Source organism: Neoarius graeffei, chromosome 27 (genome assembly GCF_027579695.1).
Source record: "Neoarius graeffei isolate fNeoGra1 chromosome 27, fNeoGra1.pri, whole genome shotgun sequence".
In the NCBI taxonomy this organism is placed as follows: domain Eukaryota; kingdom Metazoa; phylum Chordata; class Actinopteri; order Siluriformes; family Ariidae; genus Neoarius; species Neoarius graeffei.
In genome coordinates, this window is record NC_083595.1 from 9,370,580 (window position 1) to 9,380,943 (window position 10,364).

A 10,364-nucleotide genomic window follows, 5' to 3' on the forward strand; every position below is an offset into this window, starting at 1 on the left:
TTACACATAGCCGGGTATTTTTAAAAACGCAGACCTTTGCCTTTGTTTGTGCCTTTCGTTTATATACAAAACGGAGTTTTTTCCTCTGAAAACAATTCTTTCTAAAAACCCCGGCAAAAGTGGAGATTTTTTGAAAACTCCGTTTTGCGTTTGTGTGTAAAGAGACCAAAATGGAGTTTTAGGCAACCTTCGCGCCACAAAAGAGCGACCATTGTACATATGACAAGCATGGAAACACTCAGAGTAGCAGCATTTGTGTTATTAAGAGCTATATTCGCCTCGTTGGTCTCCGGTGGGGACTTGTCCAAAAATAACAGCAAAACGTCAGAGTATTTCGCTTTACAGGACTCCCAGTCAATATTTTGTTGTGCTTTAGTAGCCTTGTAGTCCTGCGCAACTTTCAGGGATCCCAGCAGTAATTGAAAAAAATACAGGAATTTAAGAAACCATCACCGGGCAGCACGGTGGTGTAGGCTAGTGGTTAGCGCTGTCGCCTCACAGCAAGAAGGTTCCGGGTTCGAGCCCCGTGGCCGGCGAGGGCCTTTCTGTGCGGAGTTTGCATGTTCTCCCCGTGTCCGCGTGGGTTTCCTCCGGGTGCTCCGGTTTCCCCCACAGTCCAAAGACATGCAGGTTAGGTTAACTGGTGACTCTAAATTGACCGTAGGTGTGAATGTGAGTGTGAATGGTTGTCTGTGTCTATGTGTCAGCCCTGTGATGACCTGGCGACTTGTCCAGGGTGAACCCCGCCTTTCGCCCGTAGTCAGCTGGGATAGGCTCCAGCTTGCCTGCGACCCTGTAGAACAGGATAAAGTGGCTAGAGATAATGAGATGAGATGAGAAACTATCAGCAGGGGTCAAGGGGGCTGCCTGAAGCTGTTGAGATTTTAACATTTAAAGATGCTATAGAACACATTTTTTACATAGATTTAACATAGAAAAGCAACAGAATTTAACCATAATGTGTATCTATTTGATGCCATATTTTGTAATCAATGACATAAATGGCAAAAAAAATTAGACGAAAATGTAGCTTTGAAGAATATACTTGCCTAAATATTCCACTGATTGTTATAACAATAGCATCCATAGTTCATCTCATTTGTTTTTTTTTTGTTTCAAGTTAATGTCAAAACTAGTCTAATATAAGCCACAATCATTTTTCAAAAATCATGAACATGAGCAGAAATCAATGACTCAGTAATATTAGATATATACATATGTACAGCAAATACTGGAGATATTTGATTTAAACCTCTCTCTTTTTGAAAGGTTTCACCGCAAAGGAATTTAATGCTCTTTTCTGGGGTGCATTCTGTCTTTCCTCCAGTTTTCTCTGCTTTTGTTTCTCTGATGTTCCTGCAGTGCTCTGAATTAAGTTCAACCCATTAGAAACAAAAGCACGAACGGAGTTAAAACATGTTTTCTAGCAAATGGGCACAGCCATATTGTTTTCTCGTTCTATCGCGTACAGTCTCGCGGTCAGTGTTGCCAGATACTCCTGACGTTTTCCAGCCCAAAATATGCTCAAAACCCGCCAAAATGCACTTGAAACCCCCCAACTGGGCGGAGAACTGCGCAATCTGGCAACACTGCTCGCGGTATTTACATCAATTTAACTTCCGAGTGTTCCCGAATGTCAATGAGAACAAACGAAGCCGACGAAAACATCGCTAAACAAGCAAACCAAATCAGAACGTATTCTGCTGGTCATTTTACTTAAACATATTTTTAATGGATATACAAGAGACTTTTTAAAAAAAAAAAAAAAAAACCACTCTCGCTAGAAAATAGCGGAATTCTGGGATCCCTGAACTTTAAGAAGTAACTCCACTTCGCTGTCGGTCCAAACAAACAACCCTGGCGCCATGTTTTCTTCTTTGAAGGGAACAGGAAGACGTTCGTGTCGGCGGTTCTCGATGAGGCTTCTGATTGGCTTGTGTGGAATTGTCATTCTTCTAACACTGCCACCGACAGTCTTGGCGTAGTTTAACAGCTCGACAGCGCATTTATGCGGATCAATATAAACGTAATTTAAAAAAAAAAACGCAGCTGTGTGCACGAAGTTATTTTGGAAAACGGAGTTTAGAAAATATGCGTTTTTAAAAATACCCGGGTATGTGTAAACAGCGCAAAAGTTTTCTTTTTCAATGTTGACAAATAAACAATTTGTTGCAATTTCCCTCTCAGATAGCCTCAGAATATCCCGTTGTAGCCTCAAGTTTTCAAAGGCTTCGCACAGCGGAAGGGGGAGACCCTTGCCCTCGCCATGGTGAGCGCCCTCATACTAAATTTTTCTAGAAAACCCCCTGGTAACGGTCGCGCACGTGATTCAAATGGCCGGTGGGTGTATACAATTCGGTTCACCGTTCAAAATAAATGGACTAGCCTAAAGAAATGGCTTTCAGACATGTTTATGCTTATTACCGAGGGAAAGCGCGTTCCACTGAGCTCTAGCGCCGGGCCGTTTCCGGGAAATAAGAGTTTGGGTCATGGCGACACCGTGTGTATCGCTACGTTCACACTGCAAGGCTTAATGCTCAATTCCGATTTTTTTGTGAGGTCGTTCACATTAACAAATATATGCGACTTGTACGTGATCCTCAGTATGAACGAAAAGCGACCTAAAAGTGTTCCGCATGCGCATTGCAGGATACGACGACGTCACACGCAGTGAGCATGGCCAGTGTTTACGGAAGTAAAACCGCCCGGTTGCGGTATGACCCATCCAGTCTAGCTTGAATAGCTGCATCCCCCCAAATGGAAATCAGCTCCCTAACCTCTGCGTCCTTCCACTGAGAAGATTCAGAACCTTCACAGCCCGAAGCGTCCCTCGCATTGATGTCATATACGCCATGTTGTAACTTTTTTTGAGAGACCCGCCGCCTACTTCAGCGCAGAATAGTGACGTTTGTGGCTTGTTGATGACGTGTAAGTCGGATGAATGCGACCTGGCGGTTCAGACTGAAGTCGCATATGAAAAGAGCGGATAGGAATCGGAATTAGGACCACATATCCAAACGGCCTGGGTCGGATTTGAAAAAATCGGATCTGTGTCGTTCATATTGTCAATAAAAGATCGGATACAGGTCACATATGGGCGAAAAGATCGGATTTGAGTCACTTCAGCCTGCAGTGTGAACGTAGCCTATGTCAGCCTTAGTTCGGAGGTTTCAGTTTCGAAAACTAAGAGGCGAGTCGAATAATATAAAAAAAAAAAGTACAGACACTTGGTATATTTTACTTCTGTGATTCTTAAAAATTGTTCATTTTTGGATTACGCTTCATTTTTGTGGCTACTGCCTCAGAATAAAGCAGTTTTATTTATAAGCAATAGCCACATGTACTCACAGGGTACCTGGGTTTTTTTGCAATACCTTCCTTCGTATTCATCATTAGGGCCTCTGCATGCTCTCGCGACAAGGCTTTCGCAGATAGCTTTTCGCAGACAGTTGTAATTTATCGTTGAGCGGGGAGTAATAGGCGTGCGCGATGTTATTCACCGCCACAACGCAAGGGGGCGCGAAGTCGCTAGGAGTAGTTGGTGGGTGTGGTTAGTGGAGTGTTTATCCTCCAGTTACTTATAACGACTAAAACTGGAGTCGTATAGATGTCCTCACTTCCTCGATCAACCGCTCTTCGTGCTGCTCCATCTTCGCTCGTGTTTTTAAAAATGCCGGTCGTGAAAACAAACCAAACCGGGAAAGTAGTGAAGCGGAAGTGCGTGTACAGCGGATGTAGAGTGGACCAATCAGAGCCCTCTTGTCTGCGAGGCTTCTGCGGTGGTCACAATTTCTGGGAGGTGCGCGCAGAGCGTCTGCGAAGGGGGGAGGGCTACGCAGACGCCATCTGCGACGCTATCTGCGAGGACTGCGTTGTCAGCATAAATTGGCCTTGAGTGCTACCCGGTGAGTCTTGTTTTGCCTAGCAACACTTTTTTTAAATAGAACAATTAATGAATTTATCTCCACGTGGCCCTAAATTCTCCACTATTTCTTCCTGCTTCACCATGACCCAATTCAAGATACATCACGTGGTGGGCTTTCCCCGCTCGCGCAAAGCATTGTGGGATACAAATTTGAAACAGGAGAGAAAAACGGAGGACGCGAAAGACCGACTACAGTAGCGGAAAGCGAGAAGAAAAGACGTTACGTTATATACGAAGGAAAAAACGCAGGATCAAACGAATCAATAAATATCGGCGCTCAGCGAGCACCTCGGTGTGATCAGCTGTTCGTTTTAGCGACAGAATGATGGAACTGTCAGCGCACGGTCAAAGGTAAACCTGCGCATGCGCACGCACACACACGGACTTCCTCTGTCTGCTTGACTGCGCGAAGTGAGCGATTTCACGCACATTATTTGCTTTAATCCCCTCAAATTAAATAACTTCCCGGCCACAGAATGGCCCTTTGGTTTTTTTTTACGATATTACAGAAGTAAACACATCACAATGACCAGATTTCAAAGGGAACTAAATTTCACCGCTTTTATGGAACCGAAAGGTTCTCGCTTTAAGGCGTATACGCGAACGCTTTTATTCGATTAAGGCGCATCACGTGAACTGGTTTTAAATTCTCATTCGGGTGTACATGTGAACATTTTATTCCGATTAAGATCAGTATCAGTCAAAAGTTTGTACACCCCTCGTCTACTCACTCGTACGCATTTCTGTATTTTCTGCAGTGAGAACAAAACGATGAAATAACATCTGGAAACAAAAAAGGGCGAAACAAAGGTGGGGTTTACATTAGACCGTATCAGCGGATCATCAGATTGACATTTTTAAAACGATTAGTGTGCACACAGCAACACCAATACACGATTCGCGTGCACACAGCAACGCCAATACACGGATACGCTCGGCTCCGCAGGCATCCTGCGCTCCAAATCACTCCGCCCTGAACAGCGAGTGCCCTCTGGAGGGTGCGCACTCCGGCCCTGCGCAGCTCACAGAGCGCACGAGTGAAGCGCACGAGCAGTGATTCGGGACTGAGCCGCTGTGTGTGTGATCCCAGCGCAGATCACTTACCACTTGCAAGTGGAAGGATGGCAAGCCTAAAGACAATCATAACTACACAATGGGCAGTATTTGCATCAGCATTTGCATCAGTATTTTCATACTTTTATACTCTTTAATGAAAGGTGATACAAGGCGGAAGTCCGCGCCGTTTTTCAGCAGTCATGTCACATGACCAACGCCAGCGAATCAGGAAGGTGGATGTCACAGTGACGTTGTCCAATGACGACGCCAGCTAGAGCTCAGCACAGCGTATCCGCGTATTCTCAATGTTTGCACAGCACCGGACCAGACACGATCTGGATTGAATACGTGGACCCTGGCGGATTCCCGTTTCCCGGCGTTTTAATGTAAACGGACAGTGCATCCGCGAAGAAAACGAGACAGATACGGTCTAATGTAAACTTGGCCAAAATTTGATGCTTTTGGGTCTTCAGCGTATCCAGCGTTTACCTCGATGGCCCTTTGCACACTCGTGGCGTTATCTTCGCCAGCTTCACGAGGTCGTCACCTGGAATGCTTTTCAATTAACAGGTAATTCGTGGACGAGTTTCTTATCTTCACGCGTTTGGGATCAAATCGTAAAACAACAAAAAAAATACCCTGTTAAACAGCCCGATTCCATGCACAACTGTCGCAATTCATATTACATCAAGACCCTCTCTACTAAGTAAAGAGAAACATCCATCATTACTTTGACATGAAGTGACTTGATTAATAAATTAAAAAAGACCCACTGAATTAGGAGTGTCCAAACTTTCGACTGGTCCTGTAACGCGTCAACGTTTTTAATTCTGACTGAGATGTGAATGTTTTGACTTCTGATGACCGCCATGTCAGTGTTTTTCTCTGTTCTCTTCTGATAAAATTATGCCTTTATCACCAATCTCAGACGCTGTCTGATTGTTTAGTCCGGATTCGTGTCTGTGATTATTATTTTAAAAAAATAAAAAAAAAAAGGCCTGCTGCTCATCGCCGTGTTTAGTCTGTGTGTGCGTGGTATCACTGACCCTCACCCAGATATTAAAACACTTCATGAAACAAAACATGGACGCTTCTTGTATATTTTCTGACGGTTACATTTTCAAATTCTTGCTGGATCCACGGTTCACCCCAAACTGAAATCAGAGCCCGCGTCTTCTCTCTCCTGCAGTGCCGCTTGGATGCCGTGCTGTGAACGGAGCACGGTCATGAACACATGATGCAAATATTCAGGTTTGTAGGAAAGACGACCGCCTCTCTCTCTCTCTCTCTCTCTCATATGCTGTGGTCATTTTCCTGTTGTCCAGAGGTGAGTTTTATCACCGAGGATAAAGGTTTATCAGAAATCTCTCGTTTATTACAGACGTCCCTCTGAGAAGCGATCCGAACGGGACTCAAGTTGCCATCAGTGATGTTGTGATTGATTATTCCACAATATGCTTTTCTGAGAAATTTGTGAATACAAAATTTGTGGCTTAAATTGTGAACCCCACCTTTAAAATTATGCACATGTTAAAAAGACACCAACAGAAATTAACTGTCCATTTTCAAAGTGTGTAAAAAAAAAAAAACTCTCATATGTGTAAAATAAACTCTCTTGTAGGCCTCGCTGTCCTGCTGGCCGGTTCGTAAGACCAGCGCCATGGTCAGAAACGGTGATATTACGGATTTCTCTCTCAGCCCGAGCGCAGAAGCACTGGAGATGGAGTGCTCAACAGTCGAAGCCGAGGTTTGTTCACAAACATCATCTGTATTTAATGTGTGATGAAATGCGCGGCTAGAAAATGATGCAACAGCACAGTTACGGCTCCGCGTCGAGCACCGAGATTAACTCTGCTCAGCCACAAAATGGCTTTGACTTCAATTAGTTTAAACTCGTCTCCCCCACGTCGTTTCTCCTCTTGCGTGCTTCAACTATCAGGAGGCGCTGATTAACTTTTGGGTTTGTACTGCGGATGCGGTCCGTACGCAACCCAATACTGATATCTGACAGATTTTAAAAAGATGGGGGGGGGACTTCTAACTGCTGGCGTGGTGAAGAAAATCCCTGAAGAGACGTTTATTTATGGCACGACGGACGACGGGACGAAGCTTTATCGCTGCTATAACGTGAGTAACGGGCTAAACGTTATTACAGGTAAATAACACGACAGGTTGGTTGGTTGATTTTTTTTTTAATTTAATGGTGGTCTCAGAGTAATAAAAACACACCGGGACAGGGATACAGCCTGATTCTGCTTCACGCTGATTATTTTCCCAGCACAGCACACCATCGTTTTGTAGGACACTGGTGGGTTTTTTTTTTGGAAGGGGGGACCAAAATGCATGTCGTAAACCCATCAAGTGTAGGATTTGTAATATCTGAAACTCCTTAAATTAAGGTTTTTATTGACTCGGCTTTTAAAAAGAATTTTTTTTGAGGGAAGAAAGAGGCCTATTCAAGTTTTAATGCATGTTAATATGGGTATTTAAAAAAAAAAAAAAGGCCAAAAACATTCATTAACCTCCTAGGGCTTAGCGGTCACATACGTGGACAGCACTTTTTAGAAATTCGGAACAAGACTCTCTAAAAGTACATCTTATCAAAGATGATGCTTAGTTTTTATTCTAATCAGGTTCTAATAAGCCCAAATAGCAAAGAGAAATTAAAAAAAAAAAATGTAAAAAAAAAAAACACAGCTTGGGCCTTAGGAGGTTAAAAGCATGTAAACGTATAAGGTTAATTAGTTAATTAGCTAATTAGACCTGGAGATGGTTAGTCTGCCAACAAGATGATTTTTCGCATTGAAGGTGAAGAGGATTGAAACGCGCACTTGCATACTAGCGTACTAGTGTGTACAAACGCCGAGCATGCGCAGTTCTCTTTCCCTACGTACTATTAAGTGCGCTAGTACGCTTAGGACGTTAAGGCGTTTTCTTCCAGTCTGTACTTCAAGCAGCGGGTTTTTTCCCCGCACATGTGAACAAATTGAAGCAAAATGACCTTATGAATGTTGTTTGAGCAAAAATAAACTTGTTTGCTGTGAAAAATACCTCAGACGAGCCACTTTAAAATGTGCGAGCTCTGACAGGGGAAACTACGCTGCAATGTTAGCCGCTAGCTAGCAGGCAGGCAGGCAGCAGGCAGGCAGGCAGGCAGCCCGAGTGTTGTGGTATGAAGCTAGCCTAGCCTGAGTGTCAGTCCACAGTAAACACTGCACTTTTACAGCCATTCAACACCAAACACAGGCGCCGCGGCCGCCGCACAGCGCTCCAGGCGCGCTCACAGTGGAGCCAACAGCGGCCAAGACAAGAAAAACCGACAGTCAACTTTTTTTTCCCAGACATTTTAAGTTATTTGAGCTGGCGTTACCTGGCCCGTCTGAGGCAGGTGCTGTCATCTTCGGCCTCTTGGCGCTGGGAGGTCCAGAGTCGATCAGGTTCTCAGCCATTCTGTTTACGGATTAAATGCGGCAAAAAGGAAATCCTTTCGAGGCGGAAATTCTTTTAAGAATAATTAAGGAGAAAAAAAAACCCCAAACCCGCTCCACTTTGTTTATACGTTTCAGGCTGAGTTGCTAATTAGCTAAGCTAGCAGCGAGGAGGAATTCTCAAAAAAGTACCAACAGCGCCACCGCCATTTACCCCATGATAATCCAACACCCAACACCCACATTATCGTCGTTAAATTAGCCTCGAGAAAAAAAAAATATACACATATATATGTGTTTAATTTAAAGAACCGAGAGTTTGTTTTTCTGACAGAAACGGAGGGAGGAATTCCGGGGCGCTGCGCTTCCTCGTCGCGGCGATGTTGTTAAATGTGCATCCTCATCAAAACCTTTTCTCTGACGTCAAAAAAAATCGTGCAAAAAAAATATCACCCGAGACGGCTTTAAAAATGCACAAATGCATCGTAATGTTAATGATGATTTTTTTGCAATCGTCCCGTCGATGCTGTCTGCCGTCCGACGGCTCCCCCTCTCCGGGTTTAACCCCGGACTGGGACCGAGCGAAGGGGGAAATCAAAGGTAACCGAACGCGGAGCGGACAGGGGGGGGTTCGCGGCCGACCAAACGCCGCTCAATTCCAGGATTTTTCGCCAAAATCACCTTCGTCACGATTCAACGGCGGCGTCTCGGGCCGAAAGCGGTCGTCGAACGTCGCCTCGGCCGCGCCGTTTCCAAATTAAAAAATAGCGCCGTATCGAAATCCTGATTTCCAAGCCGCGACAAGATGGCGGCTGTTGATTCCTTCGATACAAAAAAAAAAGTTTTTTTTTTCTTTTTCCAGCTAGAGGGGGAGGGGCTCGCACGCGCATGCACGCGCTTACGTAATGAAACGAGCGTCACGCAAAACCGCGCGTGCGCATCATCGCCGACAGGGGGCGACAAAGCAGCACAATTCCACCTCCAAATCCAAACGGCCCCATTTTCTCTTCGCACAGACATGCTGTTGATTACACACTCCACTCAAACAAATCGATTTCAGATTCGGTTTATTAAAAAAAAAAATATATATATATATATATATATATATATATATATATATATATATATATTTATTAGTGGTGTCAAGCGATTAAAATATTTAATCGCAATTAATGTCACGACTGTCATAGTTAACTCGCGATTAATCGCACAATTTTGTCACATGAAAAACCATTGTAATTCTCTTAGCATGAAAAAGTGAATGGGCTTGCTTTGTACCAATGCTTTTTTTTTATTGCAGAGCATAACACGTCTTGTCACAGCCACTGCAAAGTGAGGCTGGAGCCACCGATGGGAAAACGAAACCTAAGCCGAGCACCGTGGCTCGTCGTCCCGAGGCTAGTGCGCCCTGCCCGTGCTGGTTCTTTGGGGGGAGGGCAGAAGACTCTGGCTGTGCAGGGCATTACAGTCCAGCTGCTATCGTTTTTCTAAGCAAAGTCTCTGTTCCAAGTTCCTGGCAGTTTCAAAAGCTTATGAAAAACACTACATCATACATCATGTCACAGAGCGTTAATCTCGCGATAAAAAAATTATCGGCGTTAAAATTGAGTCAAGTTAACGCGATAATAACGCGACATTTTTGACAGCACTTATATATATATATATATATATATATATATATATATATATAAACAAAACACACACACGTGTATATATACAGTACCAGTCAAAAGTTTGGAAACACCTCTTTACATTTAGTCGAGTGGTTCTTGACATAATATGGATCACTACAGTCGTCGAACAGGGCTATTTACTGTATTTTTATTATTTACGCTTTGTGTCAAATGCATTAAGGAAGCAAGAAACTCCATTTTTGACAATGTACACCTGTTAATTGAGAAGCATTCCAGGTGACTGCCTCATGAAGCTGGTTCAGATAACGGCAATAGTGTGCA

At 44.0% G+C, this 10,364-nt stretch overlaps 1 protein-coding gene across 3 annotated transcripts in view; it reads right to left on the reverse strand.

The window, feature by feature from the left end:
* Nucleotides 1-9,244, reverse strand: part of crebbpa (CREB binding protein a) — a 155,633-nt gene extending 146,389 nt beyond the window's left edge. For all 3 annotated transcript variants that reach the window (XM_060911350.1, XM_060911349.1, XM_060911348.1), the window contains exon 1: nt 8,352-9,244. In XM_060911350.1, the coding sequence (XP_060767333.1) occupies nt 8,352-8,430 (79 nt within the window). In that variant the 5' untranslated portion in view covers nt 8,431-9,244. The remainder of the gene's footprint in view (nt 1-8,351) is intronic.
* Between the last annotated feature and the right edge of the window lie 1,120 nt (nt 9,245-10,364).